The sequence below is a fragment of the Diadema setosum genome, chromosome 1 (genome assembly GCF_964275005.1).
Source record: "Diadema setosum chromosome 1, eeDiaSeto1, whole genome shotgun sequence".
In the NCBI taxonomy this organism is placed as follows: Eukaryota; Metazoa; Echinodermata; class Echinoidea; order Diadematoida; family Diadematidae; genus Diadema; species Diadema setosum.
This window is the reverse complement of record NC_092685.1, coordinates 2,700,197-2,725,967: the sequence shown is the minus strand read 5'-3', so window position 1 is coordinate 2,725,967 and position 25,771 is coordinate 2,700,197. Positions and strand designations below refer to the sequence as shown.

Below are 25,771 nucleotides of genomic sequence, written 5' to 3'. Positions count from 1 at the left end.
CAGCACCTAGAGATAATGCACATCCATGGCAGAAGACTACAAACTACAGAAATAGAAATTCAACCATGGCCGTTTAAACACGTACCAAGAGTGCATAATTTGAATCAGGATTTTAATGATGCATCACTAGAATCATGATTCAAATGACAAATTCTGGACGTGTGTATGCAAATTGGAATCGCAGAGGGTGATTTGAATCATTATTCAATTGGTGGTCCAGAACTACGATTCTCCAAAACTATGAAACAAAACAGCCGTGTGTATGGATTGACCTCCACACTGTGTTTCGGAGGGAGGGGCGGAGCTAACAGTGACCTTTCAACCACTTTTGCAGAAAAAAACGTGCTTCTCAAATGCTTGCACTGCAGTCAAAGTGCACACTACTTATCATTCAAGGGTAATTGATGGGAAGTCAGAAATAAGCCACACCTCCCCTCCTTGCTCTGAAATTCAAAACTGCAGAATTGTGGGTACGAATAATAATTCGAATCGTAATTATATTTCAGCACTGCAATTGCATTTCTCGACCCGTGTGAAAGGGCCTATGTGATCTTCTTTGGCACAAGCTAATCCAGTAGAGTACAGAGAATTTTCTACAGATACACCCCTCGAGGGAGTAACCCTTCAAGCCTGTTACTGGATGTGACCTAAAGCTGGCCTTTCTGCTATTAGTGGGAAGAGAACGCTGCTAAGAATACCACATCACATGGAAGCCAGTCACGAAGGCTTGCAGCAGGGGGTTTCAGCTGATTGCTGACTGAAAAAAAAAACTAACTCTCCTCATGCAGCTGAATACAAATCAAACCCATGATGTAGTTGAACAAATCTAAGTGTCTCAGAAACATCATATTTTAACTTACTAGTAACCACTCTAGCATACAAACCCTTGAACCAAACACTCAATAACACAAAATACGTAATTCTTGAAACGTCAACGTATATGAATGTTACTTAAGTAGAAAACTTATCTGTATTGGGATTTATTCTGCAATTTGTGATGAACTTTTTATCTCAATACATACTATCTAACTGGGATTTTTAGTGGTCAATGCCACATAACCCAGCTTCACCTTGATCATGTGCTAATCAGTAAGTGGGTCATAGACTTTTGAAGTATCTTTGAATGATTATGCTAATATGTTCTGCTAATAAGATTATGCTAATATGTTACTCTTAAACCAGACAAAAATCAATAGTACCTAATAAAACTACCAAAGTGGACTATTAGATGCCACAGCAAATATGACAATCTTGCAGTAACTTTATGAAATAAAAAATGTTTCAATTGTGAAATGTTGCTATCAGCATGCTTCATTAAAAAAAAAAAAAAAAAATGTGACATTGTTACTGCACCTATGACAAAAGCTACTATATTCAACATTCCAGTCTTTGTCAGAGCTGCAACACAATCAAATGTTTGTTTGAATTCAGTTCAGTCCATAAGTCTTTGTCCTGTTTTGTAAATATTCATTAAAAAAAAAAACTGAAAAAAAATCTTTGAAATCTCAATGCAGTGTATGAATAACATGAAACAAATTCAAATTCAGGCTCTACGTATTGATGCACTTTGAATTTTCCTTCAGATTTCTGGCAGAGCAGCACAGGTGTGTATCAAGTCATCTTGTGACTAAATTTTTGTATCTAAAGATCTAACAATATAGCGAGATGAATAAAACACTAAGGACATCATCAGATTTGATTTCCAAACTCCCAGAATGCCTTGCAAGTGAGGGCTTCCAGTATTTCAAGAGTCCGAACACTCTTCCGGGGAATAATTTTCCAACTTATATTTGATTAGCAATTTCAGTAGATGAACAATATTTCAAATGGTATCCTGTACACTACTATGGAATAAAACTGCTACACAAAAGTTAGTTTGTGTAGCAGTGGTGTAAAAAATGTATAGCAAATTGCAATGCGATACCAGGAAAATGATTCCCTGTCTTCCTACATGGCTAGGTTCACTACTCACCAATTTGCCTCTCTGTGGCGATGATCTCGTTTCCCTGAGTGAATAGATGTTACCGCACACGGATACCTCCCTCCAGACCCCCGGCGTGGCGTCCGACTGGAAGCCGCCCTTCGGCCGCATGATCAGCACCCCATTGGTGGTCAAGCCGTCCATCCCAGACTCTGTCTTCCACTTACAGGCTTTCTCCTGGATTGGACAAGAGTGTGTCATGTGACATGCATAACTTTTCAACCATTCTGCAGTGCATCGTCTCTGCAGTTATTTCAATTGACATCTTTTTAGAGTGCAAGAACAGACTGAAATCTATCTGTTTTTCTCTCATACATCGTGACTCTCTCATCTTAATTACTGTAAAAGTAGAAATTTTTGTGGTGTTGAAATTTTCACTCATTTCGCACAACCAGAAACAAGTCAGAAAATAAAAGCACGCAAATATTTTTGCTTGCCATATGTTCCTGCAGTTGATGTCTTGATTCTGCAGGATTCAAAACACGCAAAACTCTTCGTACCCTGCCAAGCACGAAAAATTAGTCGCGTGAAAATATCCACTTTTACAGCAACATGTTTGAAATTTGATTCACATCTGATGAAAATTATCAAAAATTTGATTCACATCTCATGAAAATTATAAAAAATTTGTTTGTTTTCATGGGTCATGATGGTGTAATACCCACGTAAGCATTCATTTCCCTTTCACAAAATGGCACTGTATGAAAACCTAAAAAATGTGCAGCACGAACTCCCAAGTTCATTGACCCTACCTGTCAAAATATTGAAAATCCTTCATAAAACCCATAAAGATTTCCGGATCACTACCAAAATTTAATCATCTGTTTCTTGTGTCATTCTCAAGCAACCTTTCCTACAAGTTTCACCCAAATCCATTCACAACGTTTTGAGTTATTTTGCACATGGACAAAAAACAAAACAAAAAAAAGCAAAAAAACAAACAAACAACCAACCAACAAACAAACCAACGGTAATGAAAACATAACCTCCTCCCTTGGCAGAGGTAAACAAAAATAAATCATACATGTATAACTGAGAAAATGAAAAAAAAAAAAGAAGAAAACTATTACTTGAATAAAGCCAAAAGGGCCTTGTAAAGTAACTTCCCTTCTATACATGTGTGCACAAAATAATTGAATGAAGTACAAAATGTAAATTTGGACAGGAAACAAATATCAGAAATTTATGACATCCACTACATGGCAAAATGTATGCAGTATTTAATCTGCCTTCCAATGCTAAATCATACTCTGTAAATATGCTCAATGACTGTATCCTTTCATTTTTGCCAGGACAGCATATTCACAAAGTCCCCAAAATAACACTGGCACAAACAATTTGTACATTGCAAACAGCCTTCACACCCTATCTGGGAATTAAAACCTTGGCACGCACCAGGAAAAAGAAAAAAAAAATATTTATTCTAACCCACTCCTGAGTCTGGTAGCAACCACAACCACTTCAAGCTGTTACTCATCAAAACATCCTCTTAAGCATTTACCCACAAATATATCCCACACACTCCCACAGTTCCTTGGTACGGCATAAGCCCCACTTAAAACATCACAATAACGTGATGTATATGATTCCGGATTCAGATTTAAAAAAAAAAAGAAAGAAAGAAAGAATGTGGTATATCACTCCAAACAATCAATGGAAATGACGGAGATGCATGAAAATGTCCATTCTTATGGCTGTTACATATGGAATATAAAAAGAATAAAATGCAACCACACACCTACTGTTAGGATTAGCTTTATTAATAAGGTTCTTTGTTGTTATCTCCCTCTGCAGGTCTGGTGGGGCTTAATGTATGCCAGTAGTTATCTCCCTCTGCAGGTCTGGTGGGGCTTAATGTATGCCAGTAGTTATCTCCCTCTGCAGGTCTGGTGGGGCTTAATGTATGCCAGTAGTTAAGTTAGACAAGATAAGGAACTACCTATGCAAGTACTAGAACAAGATAAGGAACTACCTATGCAAATACTAGAAAGTCCCAAATAGCCATCTACTTTTCACCTACTACAATGTAAGGATTTCTGAGAACTATGGGATGTGGTTTTAAAAGAAGGGAGACAGTGCTCAGACAGTGGTAGACATTTACTGGATGAAGACACATTGTGGAAAAGGTTTCCCCACGAGACATTTGTACATCAACACTTCATTTTCACTCATGAAGGAGACCCACATTTCAACACGTACACACATACTCAGTCGCATTTCATCCTTTCCTATACCATCACAGCCCTAAGCTTCAGCCCTAGTATCAAAACACAAACTGTCTTCGATTTGCTTCTGCTAGAGCCACACTTTTTTCATCACTCGTCATGCCTCATAATTCATACACCAACAGAATTTTGATACGCTTCAGCAGGATTTCTCTGTAAAACTCTTTTCACCATTGTCTCCAATACATGACAATTACACATGGGAGTACATGAAATATTCACTGCAATATGACTACTATCAATAGTTTGCCGAGTCTGCTGGATAGACTAGATTCCTATCTATGTGTAGCTGGAATTGGAGCGCATGAATTTATGATGTTGTATTAGCTGTTCTTAGTCTGTTCTCCGTAAAGGGGAAAAAAACAACAAACAAAAAGTATTTGGCAGGGGGAGTGAGGCAATTAACGTTCAGTGTCAACATGGATGTTACACTGTAACACTTCCATGTTTGCCTAACATGAATAAGTGAGGTATTTTACTTGCCTGAGTTACAGTACTGGTGACACAGTCACACTTTTCTGTGGCATACCTTTGCTTTGTTTTCGATTGTCAGGCATGAATAATCCTTTATACACCTCTCAAAGCCTGTCACACTGGAGTACACAGTGTGTAGGCCTACCCAATACGATGAAAAAAAAAACCCACCAAACAAACAAACAAACAAAAACGCCCAAAAATGAACAAACCTCAAAATACACTAAACTACTCAATCACACACACAGGGTAATATTGAGGACAATACTTTGGTTGGTTGTGCTTTGAGTGTTGATTGATACAGAAATAATCCTTTAGTCAAAAATCCCTGGCACAAAAAGGGTTAATTGGTACACCTGGTATTAGTTAAAGGACAAGTTCACCTTCATATACATAAGGATTGAGTGAATGCAGCAATATTAGTAGAACACATCAGTGAGAGTTCGAAGAAAATCGGACAATCTATTCAAAAGTTATGAATTTTTAAAGTTTTTACGCAGTCACTGCTGAATGAGAAGACTACTACAGCATATATATCAACATCACATGCGTAGAACGATATTTATAAGGAAAATATAAAGAGAATTTGACAAAATTTCATTTTTTGAAAAAATGACATTCCCTCGACTCACTGCTGACTTATGTTAAGGGTAAGATTATTCCCCTTGCCCTTTGAACTTGTCCTTTAAACACGCTTATGTATCATACTGACCAAAATACCATATATAGGCATAATAAACAAGCACACAATCTGAAGAAAAATACTGTACCCTTTCTATTCCTTCATTCATGTTGTTTTGATACCTATATTATGCAACTGAGAGTAGCATTAGGTACTAAAAGGAAGGCACTCTTTGTCAATTAAAGGACAAGTTCATATTTCCTTCATATTGTTCTATGCATGTGATGTCGCAAACTGCAGTAGCCTACTCATCTATCATTAGCAGCACGGAAACCTCAAGAATTCATAACTTTTGAACGGATTGTCCGATTTTCTCTAAAACTTTCACTGATGTGTTCTACTAATATTGTTGCATTCACTCAATGCACATGTACATTAAGGTGAACTTGTCCTTTAAATCTGCTGGTAATATCATTCAATTCAATTCAATTCATCTTTATTCGTCCAATAAAAAGTATTACAGGAAACTCATCACGGGATTTTCACATATAAATGAGAAAGCATAACAAATACAATATATACATAAAAAAAAGAACAACACGGAATAGCACTTGACAAATAAATAAATAACCGGACATGTATGCAAAATCAAACTGAAAAGAACAATCGTATAAAAACGTTGCATAAAAACGGACTCCATTGGCATGATGCTAAAAACTTCAAAAGCCTGTTGTTACGTCCCAATATCAGCCCCCCCCCCCCCCCCCCCCCCCCCCCCCCCCCCCCCCGTCAGCCCATAATAGACTGGAACCCAAACCAACTCACCCTAAAATACAACACAGCAAACAAATCAAAACATACAGAAACAATATCAGTGATTATATCATCATATCATATAAATTTCTTTCTAAATCCACCAATATTGCACAGTCATTTCCCAAATTCTGAAATATAATAATGTTAAAAAATATAATCATTGTAGTTGTACATCAACTTGCCGGGAAAAAAATATAAAGAGAGGGAGGATCAGCGGTAGAGAAAAGAAAGAAAGAAAAAGAATAAGAAAGGAAAGGAAGCATATATAACAGTTCATAAATAACATATCGTCGGTTGAGAATGAGAAGGGCGTTAAGTTGCCCTAAACACTACGGGTTTAGTGGCAACTTAACGCCCTTGTCATTCTCACCAGACGATATATCAAATATCATTAGCTATGGCTTCATAAATCCAAAACTGTAAAATCCCAAGATGAAGTGATGATGATAATGACCAGTCTGTGTCAATGACTAAATAAGAAAAGGAAAAAAAAAAGTTGAGGGTGATGATGATAATAATGGGAATAACATAACATCTTCAGAACTGCTTTATTGTTTTACAATGCCCCCCTCCTCCCAACAACTTTCCAACCCATACATACAAAAATCACCGTACATTTACCCCTATCACATTACATCCATTTAAAAGCCCATAATTCTACCAAACAACTTACTCATCACAAAAACAATTTCGACACATCCCTGCTGACCCATAACCTTCCTAAAATTACTCAATCACATATTCCACGTAGAAACAATGGAAACGGTTAAACACAAAATCATCAAAAAGCGGGCGGCCTCAGATGGCCCAGGGAGCAACCCCATGGCTTCCTCTAATAATTCAACTACTAATGAGTTGACAGATACTGTTGAGAATCTGTGTGAGAAACAATGAAAACAATTAAACACAAAATTATCAGAACTTGGGCGGTCGGCCTCGGGTACGGGCGAGCTCAGATAATTCAACTACTAATGGGTTAACGAGTACTATTGAAAAGTCTAATTGCAAATGGAATGAAAGAATTCAGATATCGGTTTGTCTTGCATTTTGCAGATTGCAGTCTCTTGCCAGATCTTAACCAACAGAAACATTGATGAAGAGGGTGATGGGGGTCCTTCATGATATTCTCTACCTTCCTAAGAATACAGACAGTGCACATGTCATCTAGGCTGAAATTTTCTCCGACTATTTTACCTGCCTGATTCAATAACCTTTGAATTTTCATTTGGTCTCTTTTCCTTAGACTGCAATACCAGGAGAGGCAACCATATAGAATGGTGCTCTCGACAACAGCTGTGTAGAAGAGTTTGAGAATGGGTTTGTCAACATGAAAGGATTTTAGTTTCCTCAAAAAGTGAAGCCTTGCATGGCCTTTTGCCAGTGCTTGTTTGCTCTGCTCTTCCCAGTTTAACGACTGATCAATCATTACACCAAGATATTGATATTTTGAAACAATTTCAATAACCGAGTCATGGATGACAACTGGTCTTGGAACATCATTCTGTCTTTTTCTGTGATCAAACACAATTTCCTTTGTTTTCTTTTCATTAAGTTTGAGATAATTACAGTCACACCACTCTACGAAAGAGTCCAGTGACATCATAGTGACATCATACTCAAGTGTTGTCAATAGTATACTGTAAACCCAGAAACAATTGTGGCATGAAATTTTCACAATAAGGTGGCTGACATTTAAAGGGATGGTGCAGTATTGGTGGAGATGAGAATTGGGCTTTTAATTTTTTGCAAGATACCAAGAAAACACTTATGAAATAGTACAGAGCATACCATTTTAAGAGGAATTCAAAGTTTATTTGATGAAAATCGGGTTTGGAATGACTGTAAAAACAAGTGTGGGTCCCACACTTTCTAGAATCGCTCTGTTTTGGATATCTCAGCCATTTCAAAACCAATTTCATCAAATAAACGTTGAATTCCTCATGGAATTACATGCTCTTTCATATTTCATACGAAGTTTCTCATTATCTCACCAAAAAAAAAAAAAAAAATGTTAGAAATGTTAAATTAGGTCTCAACCAAAACTATACCATCCCTTTAATACTTTATGCAAACAAAAACTTTTCACATGCATTTCACTTTCACAAATCTTTGCTACTAACAAAATTTGTGAAAGTTTCATTCCAGGCACACAAAAATTTCCAGTTTTAAAGTATATCAAATTAAAATGCAACCACACCTTAAGAAATAACTTCAAATTTGTCATCATTATTGTGAATGAAGTCATTATTTGAAATAGCCTTCACATGATATCATCCATAAACAGCATAAGATCTCTTCATGTTCAAAACTGAATGCTTGCATTTGAGGCACACTTACAGTTTCACACTATAAGATTTATTTTCTTCGGGTTTTTTTTTTCCAACAATTTCTAATAGAATGACAAAATATCCCTTTCATGCATAGTCACACACATTACCAATATTTTATGTGAAAGTGAGGCTTTATGAACAATCACAGCCTTGTTGATAATGCAATAGGGTAATAATATAGCTTTAATCACACTTTCATAACCTGAAAAGAGGTCTTAATCATCATTATTAGTCATTAAAGATATCCATATATCACGCTGCAAGCTTTACTTGCACATATAGCTCTGTACAACTTCTTGAGTTTCATTCACAGTGTATGTAAGGTTTGCCTTACCATTGATTAATGATTTTGACCATATTTGGAATAATTCTCCTGTTTCCAATTGTCACCAAGCACAGATGTACTTCACGTTTAAATAGGAGTAACCTGCTCCTATCCCTCTGAAATTCTTCGTTTTACCTAGACATGACACACAGTATTGAAATCGCAGGTGTCTAAATTCACTTCCAAATTTTAGACTGATTATGTAACAGTTCATGAATTTCTATGTTTTTTTATATTGATGAAGAATCTGCAAGTTGCCCCAAGAATATTCACAGTCTCTGACAGGCTGTATTTTGCGATAGAGCATTGAATGTGATCATGTTTCCATCACGTTTTCCTATTCAGCTGTAACACGGGAGCATTTTCTTTTTCTTCTTATTCAAGATCCTTCAAGCTATTACACAAATGATACCTATATAACAGCAATTAAATGAATATTAGAAAATTTCACCATACTGTAGTTTCATAAGGATATTTTGGGTGGTTTTAACCTTGTTTAGAAAAGATAAGCTTACCTCTAGCACTGAATTAACGATGCTACATGTAGTTTCAGTATAGTAAACACCCTACACATACACCATACTACATTGTATATACAGTAAAATACAATATTTTTGCGGCATGAAATTTTCGCAAATTGGAGTCGACGGCCTTTTTTGCAGCATGAACTTTTCGTGAGTTGCCAACATTCAATGCATATAGTATGGACAAGAACTTTCACAAGCATTTTAATTTCGCGTATCTTGGCTCTTGCGAAATTCATGAAATTAAAATGCAAGTGAACAGTCCTCGTTTTACAGTATCGGAGGGCTATCAAGTTTGTTTGTTTGTTTTTTTTAAATCATCATTGCACATAAAGGACAATCTAATAGATTGTTACAGTGTCTTTTGAAACTTACTTCCCACAGTACATGACAATGTAGGCCGATTCATACCAACTGATATATGCAAGGGGACATTTGAGTTAATTAGCTCAAGTGGGAACAATTAAAGTCAATTGATCATGTCAATCATCTCTTGGTGGGAACGGTGGGAGTTAATAACGGTCATCCAACCAGGATTAGATTTGGCGTGAGAAAGAGAAAAATACTTTGTCCATAGTAAGTTCAATGAACTTTTATTCACATCCCTTAAACAGGTGCTGCCATGATGTGGGAAAGAAAAAAAAAAGTTAGAGAGGCCCCACCATGAAGGTGATGGTCATAACCAGCAGAGATCTAACACTTGGTGCATGAAGGCTTGTAGAGAAAAACTTATGCTTAATTTCTGCTCTGCTTGCTCCTGGTACACTAGCACATTGAATGCTTCACTGCATGAACATCCATTGTACATTGAAAAATACTGTTTTCTTTGGAGGGGGGGGGGGGGGGGCAGAGGTGGAGTATATGGTGCATGAGCATTTGCAAATGTGTGGTTGAACTTGGGGGCAGTTCATGGCTTGGAAATTCACACAGAGCATGACATTGGACATGAAATCGTGCATTCCCACGAATGAACACACAGGTGCGTTCACATCAGAGAATCAGTTCAAGTTTAAGAATTACATAATAGTCTCACAGAGAACAGACAATGAAAGGAACAGTTAGAAATGCTTGATGTTGTAATGCCACTTTGTAGAGCAGGCAGTTATAACTACATGAGTTTACGCTATAATCAAACATCAAGACAAAATGTGAGAAATATTCACAGGTTCTATATGCAAAACATCCCAGCATCTTTGCACAATTATGCAAAATGAAAATTTAGTAGAGTAGATATTATCCAAAAGCTCCTGTCATACTGACATGGAAAAAAAAATGTGAAATGATTTGTGACGAATGAAAAACGAGGCATAATGTCACTGCATGACAGGAATCACATCCACTACTTGGCATGGACCGGCATTCTGTGGCGAGTGCTGGAATTGAATTACACACTCCAGAACGCGTCACTGCATTCTCCCTGGGCATTAATGTGTGCCTAATGCGATGCATGTGGCTTGTCAGTGTTTGATGTGCAACCCATTACAGTCCCACGTTCCTCTGACTCTATCTATCTCTTGCTCTCTCTATCTTCCCTTGTCAAGCCATACTAGAATGCCGCTACAAATATAGCTCAGGTATAAACACCCCAATTTACAATAATGGCCACAGTTAACAGACTCCTGGCCCATCAGTTGGATAAGATTGAATGGAACCACATAGTCTCCATATTAAGCCCATAATGACCATCAAACATGTAATGCTACACAGAAATAGTCTACCCCATTCTGAAAATTATGAAGCATTACAATTCTCTTTAAATCCCAATGAATGTTGAAATTTACCACATTATGAAGGTGTGTGGGAGGCTTGTTAAGGGGAGATAGAAACAAATTTACAGGATTTATGAGCTAAATGCTTACCATTTGCTTAAATCCTTCAAGACATGCACTTTATAAACTACCTGATGATTTAGCAGCTTCTCACTGGCTATGTAATGACTGAAAGAACCATAAGTGCATCAAACTTCACAAATTCTCAGCATTCAACATGCTTTGGGTTTGCTGCTGATGTTGTCTGCAGACCTTTAGACATGCTGAGAGGTTTTAAGACCTTAGCACTATGCATTGCAAGATCTCAATTAAATTTAAGTAAATAGATAAATAAACCAGTCCTACCAATAATATCTGTGAGATTCTGCAGACACTTCTTGCTGCTCTACACATCCCAAAGATGACTTGATATGCAATATCATTAACCATATCAGACATCTGAGCAGGACAATTTTATTTCCTTACTGCTGAAGTTTTGACCACCATCATAATCGACCGGTCAATAATTTTGTTCTTGCCCCCTCAGAAAAGTCAGTGGGAAAATGCGTATAAAACAGCAGGCAATAAGATTGAGCCGACATCCGGGGAAGTTGGATAGACATTGTCAACCTGCTACTGTGCACTTAAAGCAAAGGAGTTTGTCCACTGTACTTGACAAGTGTTTGCACAATTGGCAAGTGTTCACACATCGACGATAGCCGTGCATCCAGTAATAACAAGTTGCCCTAATGTTTCTGTTTTCCCTCTTTCAAATGCATTTTAAGATTAGATTACTTGTACATGTACATTAATTGTCAATATAAGTTTGCTGTAGATGTCTGATTTTGTTAATAACAGGGACTGGCTTCTTTCAGGAGGTAAGACATTAATTGCCCTCACTATAGAATCGTATTGTCAGAGTCTAATCTAGTTCAGCCAATAAATGTTGTATCCCCCTAATGGTCAATCCATATTATATTTTTGTGATAATGCAGGGACAACTTAAAAATAACAGCAGCAGATTTTGGTATCTTGATTATATATTGGTAGAAAATACTGGTCCAACACTATGTCTGGGCTATAACGAGGATAAAAGCATTTTTCAAAAATTGATTTTCTTTTTAGTTTTCTAAAATCAAATTGGGAGTTCTGAATATAGACTTTTTGTTTTAAAATTTTCTGATGATAAGCTTTAGCTGTTTCCATACAAATAATAATAGCATATCAAATGAGAAAGAGAGAGAGAAAAAACAGGATTCTGCATCGTTGGACAGATAAAAAATATATAAAAACTTCCGTGCAATTGTGACCACCTGTGAACTCAAGAGAAAAGGGTGAAAGATGCTGGTATACATGCTGCATTTATGGATATTATTGTCCAGCATAGCTCATCGTTTAAATACAGCTATCTACAAGTCATATCATCAATGATCAGCACAGTGCAAATGTAGCTCACAACAAGAAACTAATTTGCCTATCATTAATGACAGTGTGACTGTTTGACCATGACTTCAGGTATTGTCAGCTTCATAATCTGTAACCTCACATGAAATGCCATGGGAAAAGAGAAATTGAATGTAAACTCTGGACAATTTTGTTGCCATGCATTTTCATAGCTTGCATAACGGTACATTTGCAAACATAATTGTACAGAAAATTAGGGTGAATTCCAGCCTTACCCCAAGAAATATGTTATTTGTTGAGTTGAAGCCTGCTGCATAGATCCTTGACGTGTGTGGGGGACTCCGCTCAACAATGATGCGACACGCAAAGCGTGATATTGTGCTTTCTGAGACAACACAATCCTTCTGCGTCTTGGCACCCGGCACCGTATCCATGACAACAAAGTCGATGACGGGTTCTGTTGATCTGCCAATCTGTGGAGAGAGTAACAATATAAATATATATAGCATTTGTGGAAATGGAGCATTTCTATTTAGCTACTTCAACAGACAAATACCAATTGACTCACAAAGAATCCAGGCCAGTGAATGTTGATGGTCAAAAGTAAATTGTTATACAGTTCAATTAACACAAATAATAACTAGAAATAGAGCGACTGGTATGCCTCTGCCATAATGCATTAATCTCCAAACAGGTCTATACTACGTCTTTTCATTGTGAGACGATGGATTCACATAACTGGCATAAAATCAAAATATGTTTGTCACACATGTGTTGAGTGTTTACTTTCCTTGAACTAGGCTTCATCAAAATGAATGCCTAAATTGTTTGAGAGCAGGTATTCGGGGATTTTAGCATGATATTCACTTTTCCTTTGACCTCATGGCCAAACTCTTTCCCTACAATATCATTGTGAAGTAATGCATTTCGTATATGCTTAGTTTTATTAAGTTTACGCATTGAGTAACCTCCAAGGTATGGAGAATAAAGTGTAATTGCAGCATTAAAAAGTAGAATTTTAGCATGCTGAAATCAAGTGGCACCATATCACTGCAAAAAAAAAAAAAATAATAATAACAATAGTATTGGATATCACTCCACATGAAAGCAATGAACACTTATGATTAACGTTGTCATCTGTTGTTTGGAAATGCCCTTCATATTGCAGACGAATAATCAGCACTAGATCATTGCTTTGTTTCCAACAAAGTCCAAAAATAAATCTTGAACAGCACTTTCCACACATGATGATTACTCAACGCTGTTTCAATATGAAGCAGAAGTGTGCAGACTACAAACGTCTCACCTGAAACATGTCTGTTGTTGCATCACTGGAGTATTCTACCACCACCGTTTGATGCCTGGACAGCGTGTATGCTATCGTGTGCTTGCTATTACTCGTTTTGAGGGCCTGTGTTAAAGAGAAGACCCATCACATGTCCATGAATACACACCACAAAACTGAAACAAAATTCTTGGAATTTTCGGGCAGCAGTACTATGATCATAATTGTACAAAAGAACGTCCAAACAAACAATTGCCATATAGTGTTCATATCTGCCTACGAGTAGTGGCAGGATTCCTGAAGAGAATCAGGTATGATAAAAAGTAAAAAGAATTAGCATCATGAGGCAAACACTACGGATTCCCACGTCATCTTCTTATTACCAACTTCCTGGAAAGAGAAAAATGAAGGCAGTCATTGTAGAAATTCTTAATACATAGTAAATATTCAATGTGTCAGTTGTCACAATGGTTGAAATACTCAGTTACACCAAGGAGGTATGTGCATCACACACATGTGTAATACCTCCCTCATAACACACACATTTTTTTTTTTCTGTTGAGCCACTGCGCAACATATGACAACAAATTAGTTAGCTTCTTTCTTCTGAAATGAAGTCCCATTTTGTAACACTTTTAGTTTACTTTGGTCCACTTATCAAATGATTTGCAATCGCTCCCTCCAGCCCCCTCCACACACACACACACACTTACACACACAGAATAATAAATAAAATAGTGCTGGGAAAAGATGCTAAACACAGCCAAGTAATTAAATTAGCCTACATACGCATAAATCAACCATGCACAACTCAAGGTTCATGATCTAGTCACATGCCTATGACACCTCACATGAACCTCTTATAATGACATCCCATTGCTCCAGCTTACATGCATGGAATAGAGCAGGTTGGATTCTAAGAGGTTTCAATTTGTGAGGTGATACCAAAGCCTCATTCTATTTGGGGAAACGAGACAAAAATATGGTTTTATTTCACACTAGTTAAAAATACTGAAATAACATGAATGTAGCCCGTATCAGGGCAATCACCACCCCCCCCCCCCCCCCCAGCTAAATACTAGTTAGTAATAAGTTTAGGGTAAAGATTAGGTTTAGGGTTAGACTTTGGGCTAGGGTTAGGTTTAAGTTTAGGATTTAGGATTACGGTTAGGGTCAGGGAAAGGGTCTGGGGTAATTGCCCAGAGGGCAGCCAAATTTGAGACCAAAATGTTCTAATTTTCTTTACAGAATGAATACATACATACACATAATTATTCTTAATTGTTAATGCAGACATGTACACATGCATGAGTCTAACTAGGAAGATTTTTTTTTTTTTTTTTAGTAGATGATAGTCCCATATAAATGTATGTTTATAATCTTAAACTTACAATCCAATAATTCAAAGTACATGAGAACTTACAGTCAACCTTTAAGAACCTACTTATACAACTCCACCTAAGAAAAAAAAACAACACTGCTCTAACACCACAAGCCTTGCTAAGGCTGCAAAGTGGCAGGTTGTAAGCATTGTTACTATGGGGCTCAACAGGTCAGTGAGATGGTGGCGGTAGCAGCTATGTCATAATCAGCTGTGACAGAATGACAGATGATTACTGCATCTCTGAACTAACACAAAACACTCCCTAGAGAACTTAGTGAATGTGGCTGAATAAGACCTAATCAGACATTCATATCTTCCTAGCTTGATGCAAAATAATTCCTCCCATGTCAAACAAAACAGTCATTACATTAGATGTTTCATGATATGAATGCAATGACGTCAAGTCTTGATGAGCAGCTCGTTAAACATTCATTGCTATCTTGCACTGCATGAAGGCTGACTGGATATGACAAGCATTTCAGTACATCTGATCTATTGTCAAAGAGAAAGCACATCATCAATGATGAAGGGATACTCGCTGAGATATCCTCTAAGAACTAGTCAACTATGCCAAAATAAATTACCACAGATAAGACAAATCAAAGAAATGCCATGCTATTACAATGTATATCAGTAATTCATGATTCATGCTGGTTAGAATGCATTGCATTTAGTGACCGAAGCGAATGGCATCACACAACTTCTTTTCAAAGACCATGGTAGAGAGACTTTGTGCATAATATACACTGTATACAATACTACAACCTGGCAGTGCTCCTTACACAAGGCAGTGTGTACATAAATATTACTTTTTGACTCTTTTGACGCCATACTTTACTCCTAGCAGTACACAGCAAGTTAGGATCTGTTAGTCATGAAAATAGCTTTCACATTCGTAGTGACAGTCTGTTTACCTTCTTGATTACAGGTGACTCTTGTTTACTACTCCTTACCTACAAAGAATCACATACACACGATAAAGCAACAAAAATATTTACTACATAAAGACAAAAGGTTAAAGACAGGAGAGATGATGCACATAAATGGGAGTGACAATACCGGTACTGTGGCCACAACATATGGAACACAAATCTATTTTTCCATTCACTATATTATCATCACATACACTGTACATATATGTCATATCATGAGAAATATATGCCTCTACATATCGTGCATCATATAAATATATTGTATCAAGTCTTCCTTGGTGTTATGCCAGGGAAGTGCAGCATAATCAGGTCAAACCATTCAAACCCTGCAGGCAAAACACTATCACTTGTGATTGTGCTCCATCATTACCTTTCACAACATGCTGAGACACTACAGCATTTATTGATATGCCCTTGTTGTACTCACTACTCCAAACTTACTGCTTAGTTACATCCTTCATGGAATTCTATAACACAAAATAATCTCCCTCAGAATAATGGCTAAATTTATGCTGTGAACATGATGCATTTTCCCGTATGTACCTGACTCATATCGTTACAAGTGATGCACTGTCACACATGTAAAAGTGCCTTCAAATGTCCTTTTGCAACATGTTCATTTCATACGAAACCTGTGTTTAAATTCTTTCTAGAAGCAGCAGATTGCACTGATCAGTACCACATGATGAACTGTGCCTCAAACTAACAGCTGATGCCAAATTGCATTAATTGTCTGTCACAGTTTTACCCAAGTCTTCATTCACACATTATGACATATCCCAACTCTGACATCAGCGTTTAATGCAAACGTCAGAGGGATGACGAACCTGCCTGCTACCTTAATATCCGTCTGCGCAGTTACATGAGTAATCTTGTCCAGAAGACATTCTCCCCTAATAAATCAGCAGATAAACTAATTAGCCCTCTTTGGAATATATCCCCTCTAATGAAATTGACGTCCATGTAACAATGACAACTGGCTGAGCTTTATTAGACTGACTTACACTGAGTTGATGATCCTATTCCGTGCCATGTAATTTCATTGTTGATCACGAAACAATAAACAAATGCAGCTGAATCTATCAATGGTATCTCTGCTTTGCTCCCTAATGTCTGGCATGTGTAGGAAAACAGTGCTTCTGAAGAACTCCAAAATCAAGACCTGTGCCAAAATTATTCCATTTAAAATCAAATGAGCACTCACAAGAGGCCTGCTTGATGGAAGGTATACAGATGAAATACTCTATATTTTGCTTTGTTAATTGAGAACTTCAGCTATGTAGCTACTCTTTAATGAATAAAAGATAGATTAAAAAATTAGGAACAATGTATTCGCAGATACCAAAGTTTTTATATCAGTATAGCAAAAACAGAGTTTATGGTCTGCAGCCCTAGTTCCTACAATGAGAGTAGTGACCTTTAGTAACCTTAAAACTTTTTTTTTCTCTCTCTCTTCTTTCTTTAAAACAACAACAACAACTTTAAACCTGGCCCAGGAATGCTAGATACAGAAGACAAAGGCAAAATACAAAATTAGAATAACTCATTTCTCATGAATTAAACTTTCCATCTACATCTACCAATCAGTGAAGGTGTGTTTCTATTTACCTCCCCCTGCTTAGCAGCATTGATCTCATACTGCTTGTCAGGCTTCACGCCATTGGCTGTGTCTCGCTTGAACAGACCAAACGTGCTCCGCCTCCTACCACGATTACCAGCCGGGAGCACTCCATTGTACCTGGGATGAGAGGGAAAAGAATCAGGCTTCATCATCTTACAGAATGACTATTAAAAAACAGTAAAACATACATGTACAATATGTAATTTTTGCGCATATCAATTAACTTTTGGAGTGGTGGGGGATTTGGGGCAGTAGAAGACATATTTGGGGGGGGGGGTGGCATTTCATGAAGCGTTTTATCTGACAAATTTGTCAAATTTGCTCTCAGCCAATCAGATGCACAGATTTCAGTAGCTTACAACGGTTTATCAGAAAAATATCCGACCAAAATGCTTCATGAAATGACCCCCTGGTTGTCCTACTTTGTTATCCCTGTCTACTTCACCCATAAAGATTTATCATCCTGCTTTATGAGGCTGAGCTGCATAGTATTATGATGTATGGTCTGAGCAACTACCTGTAAATCTAAGCACATTTGCCTGCCAGCCCATGCATAATGGGTTGACTGTCCCTTCCCACAGAGACATCTCCAATTCTGATGAATCATGGGATATCCTGATGGCCCTGGTATGGACGGCTGGTCAGGGAAGCGCATTGTAGAGCACTGCCCTGTAGCTTGACTGAGTGTGACCTCACAAGCTACAGGTTACTAACTGCCCTCTTAACAATAGGAAAAAGACGAGACTAGTCAGATATTCCAAGTGAATAATTATTTGAATATCATTGCGTACAGAGTAAACAACCTACTACCTGAATTCATCTGTCCCATAATGTTAGAATGTGCTTCAAAAATAAAGATGGAGACCTTGTCCCATGTGTCTGAAGCTTTCAGCCTCTCTTTCCCACTTATGCAGTGAGAACAGATGCCTAGCATCACACATGGGGGCCCCTAGTGCAGCTTGTCAATAGCAGCGATTGTCTTCTTTCATTTGGGTAACCACCATCACTGCTTCCTAAATAGGCAGTTCCTGTGTGCACACAGGTTATGCTACGTCAACCATAGGGAAGCATTCCCAGGAAACAGAAACGAGTTCAAACTTGCATCCAGTCTCTTGTGTAATATGCCCCTTTATCCCACGTCTCTTTGTTTGCAGTGCCGAGTTGCTGAAACCAGGGAGGTGAGACTGAATGCTGCAGTCTCCCGATTCCAGATTCCGATTAATCAAATTTCCTCTGAAGAACTACTCACTCCACATGCAGACATTTGTCATTACCCCTCACTTCAAGTGAATGAGTACATTAGCCTCTTGTGAAACAGGAACAAATAGTTGAAAGTCAGTAATGCAAATGCTAATATTTGCAGGAGGGCAATTCCACGGTAACTCGCGTTACAAATAATGGGTACATTTATGGGATAATGTGCCAATATCTTTGTAATTGGAAGGATCCACAAGTTACTTTTTTCATCATTGGTTAAGTAGACATACACCAACTAAATGAATCCAAAAAGAAAAATAAAGGACAAACATGTTGGGATTCTTGAATCATTTAATTTTGGTAACTCGCGTTACACAAAAAGGACATGGTCAATTCTATAAAGGCCTCTTTTTGGAAAGTCTCCTCATACTAGACAATCCTGATAAAAGTTTTCCTACCTTGAATTGATAGTGGGTTAGGACTCATGAATTAACACTATCAAAGTTGAGTAACAATGACCTGGTAAAATGTAGGGAGCCTTTTTATCGGTAACTCGCGTTACGGTAACTCGCGTTACATTATGTCCACTAACACAGGGTGACACAAATTGATGACATACAACTGTTCTGATGGCACTGAATCTTGTGTTGAATATTTTGAGAGATGCTTAGTACATAGTAAAATGAATAAATGTTAAACAAGTATTTTACTAATCAACCCAATTGATAGAGAAGAATGTTTTTAAGACTAAAAAGAGCTTCACTCCTCAAAGAGACCCTGAATATGTTTCAATATACACCCAGATGATTTAGGTGTATAAGTACGTAATTTTCAGAGTGTAAAAATGAAATATGTTGAAATTCTTTTAAAAACAAAACATAAAAGTATCAAACCCTATTGACAAGTTTACAAAAAAGCCTACAATCTTTCAAAAATTAAAATCCTGTCTTTTTGAAAACTCTAATTTCTTTGCAACTAACTGACAAATAGACCAGTTCGTAATTCCACTTTGCGCATGAGCAGAAAAAGTTCATTTGTCCCAACAGGCATTTTGGTTTGTAAATTCACTGATATAAGCATCTGTGATGTGATGATTATTCATGTGAGCCTTATCTAAATGATGCTTGCCAGCACATCCACCTGACAGCAAGAATGGTATTTTGCAATATAAAAGGAAATAAGCTGTTACTGCATTCAATACAAAACAATGAAATGGATGCTTGCTAAATTATAAACTGATGGGAGTATTCTGATCCCCTGATCGAAATGAAAGTTCATTCTTTTTTTGAACATGAATTCCATAAATTGTTATGTCAGGCAAGTTTTATGCATTATGCCACTTTGAAAAAGAGTGAAGTGCCGAACTAACTGAGAGAAAAGAAAGGTCATTTGTACCAATGTGTACATGAACTACAGTGTAATTACGAACTGGCTTATTACCCTACATCAACTTAAATAAGCACTCAATTGATCAGTGTTTTTGTAGTAGCCATGATTAAAAAAGTCATGGGCGTGCATACTCGAGCAGTATTCGAACTAAGACCTCCTGATCTCCGGACGGGCATCATCTCGCAACTAGACCACCGAACTTCCGCCCGACTAGAAGTGTTGGTTCTAATCCTTATATCATGCAGCGGGTACTGCATAATTATTCAAATTCATGAAATTCTTTCGTTGAGATGTTATTATTGCAACTAATTGACAAATTGCCCTACATCAACATAAAAAAAACTGAATTGATCAGTGTTTTATTAGTAGCCATGATAAAAAATCATGGGCACACATGGGTACTTGAGCAGGCCGGATTCGAACCCACAACCTCCTGATCTCCGGACAGGCGTCATTTTCACTAGACCACCGAATAAGTATTAGAACCAACACTTGCTGCTTTATAGGTCTACTGTAATAAAAATTCTGTAATACTAATGCAGGAATTTCAGAAGATAAATTTTAGGTTAACCTCGTTCACTGCTGGATGTACATGTACAGACTATGTACACATGCAGTAAGCCTGGCTAGACTCCTCAATGTGGCATGTGATCAGTGGCCTTGATGCTAGTATTACACAATCACAGTTTATTAGGCTACTCTCCTTTGTTTCAGTCCAGCATAGTATGTATAACACTAGATTTGATTGTTTTCACCATGATATAGCTCAATTAAGTGTTAAAATTTGCTTACGTTGGTGAAAACTTGTGTTTATAGTCGGTAACTCGCGTTACATACCGGTAACTCGCGTTACATGGTAACTCGCGTTACACTTTTCATTGACATTTTTTAATGTGATGACAGTGTTTATTCAAGTCAACATCCTGTGTACAGTATCAGGGTGTGATGAATTTAGAAAATTATGATTCCCAACAAATTACCTCCACTGCTTCCTTCAGAATGAAAAATATTTTTTGTTTCGGTAACTCGCGTTACATGGCTCAAGGGCTGAACTTTCAGGTGGTGATAAAAATTTTTTGAAGGTGGCATAGAAATTTTCTCATGGGAGACTGAAGTAGAACCAATTTGCTTCTTTAAAATGATTTAACTGAAGTGCTAGCAGGATTTTTCTTTAAAAAAAAATGTATATCAAGTTAAGCATGCATTTTAGCAGTTTGGATGACTGAAAAATTGTCTTGAACATTTGTAGCTGTTTCTCAGGAAATATTTGACCGATTGATATAATTCTTTGAGTTTCTTCAACTTCAATATATGGGTAATACATAATGAGTAATTCTTTTGCAATATAATAAACTTGAAATTTTAGTGCCATGTCCACATTCCCATGGAATTGCCCAGGAGTATAGACGAGATCCAAGAATCAAAACTGGAAGGACAATTAGATCACCAGTACACCGAAAGCTCATTGATGGCTTTTCTTTTCACTGACTCATATCACACTGAGCATTTCAACAATTCCTGACTGTGAAATGCAACATAGCATCTTCCCTGCATTTACAATCATGGGATGCAGCACGTCTAAGTGTTGGTGACATTTTCGGTTCTCGCATTACCCCTCAGTCAGCCAGTGGCGGGGCAAGAGCTAATTTACAGCCTGCATAGATTCAGTGACGAGCACCGTAAAGCATTCACAGACACCCTTTGAATAATGGATGTTGGGAGTTGGACTGAAGCGTGAAAAGGGCTGTCACTCCAGCTGCCATCTTTAAGTACACATGATGCAAAAAGCCAACGTCAAATAGCATCATGGACTTGGCCACCCCAGGACAGAGTTGTGCATGGGCCAAAAAAGGATACTCAGTACATTGTCTTTGCAATGCTTTGAACACTTTCAAAGATACCCACAGATATACACTTGTGCATTTTGCATTTATGAAGCTAGTGAATGTCAACATTCTTGTTTGTATGTTTCCAAAACAGATTACCATGTTAAAACCAACATGTGATTTTTTTTTTTTTTTAACCTCAAACTACTAGCATATATAGACAAAAATATGTCTTAAGAGAATTCAATTTTGGATGCAAATGACATGGCCCATGATCCTACAAACTCTCTATCATGGTGTGCCCAAAATTCAATAGACTACAGTCAAATTCACAGTACAGCTTTACTTTTGACATGGTCATACAAATAAAGATTTGCAAATGCAAACGAGTGACTGTAAAACAACTTGTTCTGACCCCCCCCCCCCAAAAAAAAAAAAAAAAAAAAATGTTTACCAACTTACTGAGAACATACACAATACCCTGTAGTTGCAATCTGTGATCACAGATACCATATCAACTCACTTCTGGCATAGAATTAAGGTTTCCAAACAACTTTCAAGGAGCTCTGGGCAGATGATAAACACAGAGCTGTTTTGATTATGGCATTTGAAACGCCTTTCTGAAACATCAAAAGAGTGCGATCTCAAACTTTTTGTGGAGATGATAAACGCAAAGTTGTTTTGAAGTGTGTTTATAGCTCGGACCTATCCATACCAATGTGCAGCATGCTCCTCAGGTCAAACAGTGCAATGAAGCTGTACAGTGATAAAGCCTTCCTTGAGACTCACAATAAAGATGATATATGCAACAACTTGAAAGAAACAATCCGAAAGGCCTTTGCACACACGTTTCGGCAAGCGCCAAGATTCGCGAAATTACAATGCATGCGAAAGTTCTTGTCTACACTATATGCATTGAATGGCCAGTGGCAATACGCGTAAATTTCATGCCATGAAAAAGGCCGTCGGCTCCAATTCACAAAAATTTCATACCGCGAATATATCATGTTTTACAGTATCTGTTTTACCATGAGTTCATGTTTTTGTTTTTAGCCTTATCATTCTAATGTATGTAATATCACAAACACCTTCAAATACTGAAGGAAAAAAAAAGGTGATCATGATACTTTAATATATGTCGAGATGCCTTTAGTCACATTCATTGTGTCATTTCATGTAGACCTTTTTCTTTCCCCCCATTGCCACCTAATGGGAAATGTACAAGACTGGGTGTATTTTTGACAATAGCTGGTACATGACTAAACTACCCCTGAACTTTTTGGTGAACTCTGCCTGTATTTGGGAGCCACAGACACTGACAACAATTATGTTTGCAAAGCACTGTGGGAAGTTACGTGTAAAACAACAACAGCTTAAAACGACAACTAGCCTTGATGAAATACCACAACATTTTAATAGTCTGGAAGCAAAGCCAAGGGGCTCTGATGGGTAAATCTGACATGTTGCAACCCACAGATGAAAATACTGAGAGGAAATTGAGGGATGATTGCATCAATTTGCAACCTTAATGTGATACAACACCACTCCAAAAGCAAATCACGACATTCTAAATCTTGCAAGGAAATATTGTCCTTTCATAAAGGGAAATATTAAAACACCTGTGATGATAAAAAAAGGAGACTGATTTGATACATTTTCACTTCATAACAGTTCTGTTTCATCAAATACCATCTCATTCAACCCCGCAAGCAATACACTGACAGTATGTGCCTTTAATCTTATTTTCTTACATTATTTTCTTATACTATTTCACATACCCAAGCACAACCAGCTGACCATATCTTGTGGCTAGTGTCCCCGGTGACCTCTGACCCTCGTCGTCAAAGTTACACGTTCCTGGTGGAATCTCTCCCTTGACAACACCAAGCCCACAATTATCTTGTCCACTCCTGTATAAGATACAAAGAACATACAAGATTATCACGATTAGTAATTATTTTCCATCTGTCTCATTTTCAGAGCATTGATACCAAACTTGCATGACTACCAATCACAGAAAAATGTTAACATATAAAGTGAATTACCTTGACAGGTGAACCAAACACTGCTTAAAACTCAATTTGTACAAACTTATGAAATGCCAGTGCACACTCAAAGTCAGCAGTAAGTCCCCAAAACATCATAAAAACAGCTACACACAATCTCTGTTACGGAGACAAAAAATATCCTGAATCTTGGAACTGGTATCTTCATTGCATATTACTGGTCACTTTATAGACCTCTATCTCTAAAAAACAAACAAACAAACAAACAAACAAACAAACAGAAACAAAATCCAAAAGAAAAAAAACACATGTCATGCTATAAAGGTTTGACCTGGGGCCCGTCTTATAAAGACTTGTGATAGAAATCAATCACAAGTTTTTTGTGTGCGGCAATGCAAGTTGCGATTGATTTGGGGACTTGTGATTGATTTGAAGGCTTTATAAGACGGGGCCCTGATTGTCAAGATGTACTGCTCAATGATGCTTGTTAGAGTGAATGTGCTCTGAAGGTTTTTCATGTGTTCCTGTCCTCATGTTCACTGCAAAGATTACATGGAATATTCATGGCAAAAGGTGTTTTACACATCACTCATATCTCATCCCTGCTATATCATACTCTTTATCAAACACCACACATTGTACACACATTCTCTCTCTCTCTCTCATACTTTTTCAATCGATATTTTCTATATTTCTATCTATCTATCTATCCATCTATCTATGATCTATAAATCAACCTATATATTCCCCTTACACACACATACACACAGACATTATCTCAGTGTCTCTGGATGCACACATAGCTCTGAGCTAATAAAGATTATAATTCCTCCCTGATTGAATGATGGATTTTGCAGCTCTGCTCCCATCATGCCTAGCCCATCAAATGATAATGGTGGCGAACGCTTTTCTTTGGAATTCCAACACTGCATCCTCTCAAGAAGGGCTGCACTTGGTCAGAAGTGATTACCAGTCGTTTATCTAATGGGTAGGCTCACTCTGCTATACAGGACTTCTGACAGTGACAGTGTACCGCTGGATGCAGTCTGTAGCGTGTGCATTCTTGTAACACTTGGGTGGATGAGTGAATGCCATGTGATACATAATGACTTGCACTAAAATGAGTCGCGTATATTTTGCACAGTTCTTTGTCCGTATCTTCACCTCTGTAAGGTTTTCCTTCAGATGTACACGTAGAAAAATGTGTGGTTTACAAATGATGAATCATGATATAATGATGATGGTGCTGATGTTAGCAGAAGCAACAACAACAGTAATAATAATAATGATGATGATGATGATAATAATAAACTATGATTGCAGCTTGCCATCAACTGTGATGTCTCCATTTTCACATACAATTTGATTATTCTCTCCATAGATTTGATCTCTAATCTCATCCACTGACCTTGAGGACTGAACTTTGACACTCCATGCCTTATTCAAGTTTGATCAATTTTGGTAAATAACATTACACATTGGACTTCCTAATATAAAGTTTGGCAAGAGATCATATTTTCAGCTAAATTTCAGTGACTCTTGACCTTGACCTCTGACATTTCATTCATCTAATTTCACATGAAACTGTTTAATTCCATCCTTTCTAGCAAGTAATGTTACCACTGGAAGTTCCTAGAGATAGCTACAATTCAAAATGGCATTTTAGTTAAACAAAAACAAAA

The 25,771-nt window shown here is 37.4% G+C and overlaps 1 protein-coding gene across 1 annotated transcript in view; it reads right to left on the bottom strand.

Annotated features, from left to right (window-relative positions):
• LOC140233236 (E3 ubiquitin-protein ligase pellino homolog 1-like) overlaps positions 1–25,771 on the bottom strand; it is a 61,095-nt gene that overhangs the window by 20,843 nt on the left and 14,481 nt on the right. Inside the window, exons 2-7 of the mRNA XM_072313349.1 lie at positions 23,862–23,993; positions 17,659–17,788; positions 16,033–16,071; positions 13,756–13,860; positions 12,725–12,922; positions 1,973–2,158 (exon numbers count right to left, since the gene is read on the bottom strand). Coding sequence (XP_072169450.1) covers positions 1,973–2,158; positions 12,725–12,922; positions 13,756–13,860; positions 16,033–16,071; positions 17,659–17,788; positions 23,862–23,993 — 790 coding nt within the window. The remainder of the gene's footprint in view (positions 1–1,972; positions 2,159–12,724; positions 12,923–13,755; positions 13,861–16,032; positions 16,072–17,658; positions 17,789–23,861; positions 23,994–25,771) is intronic.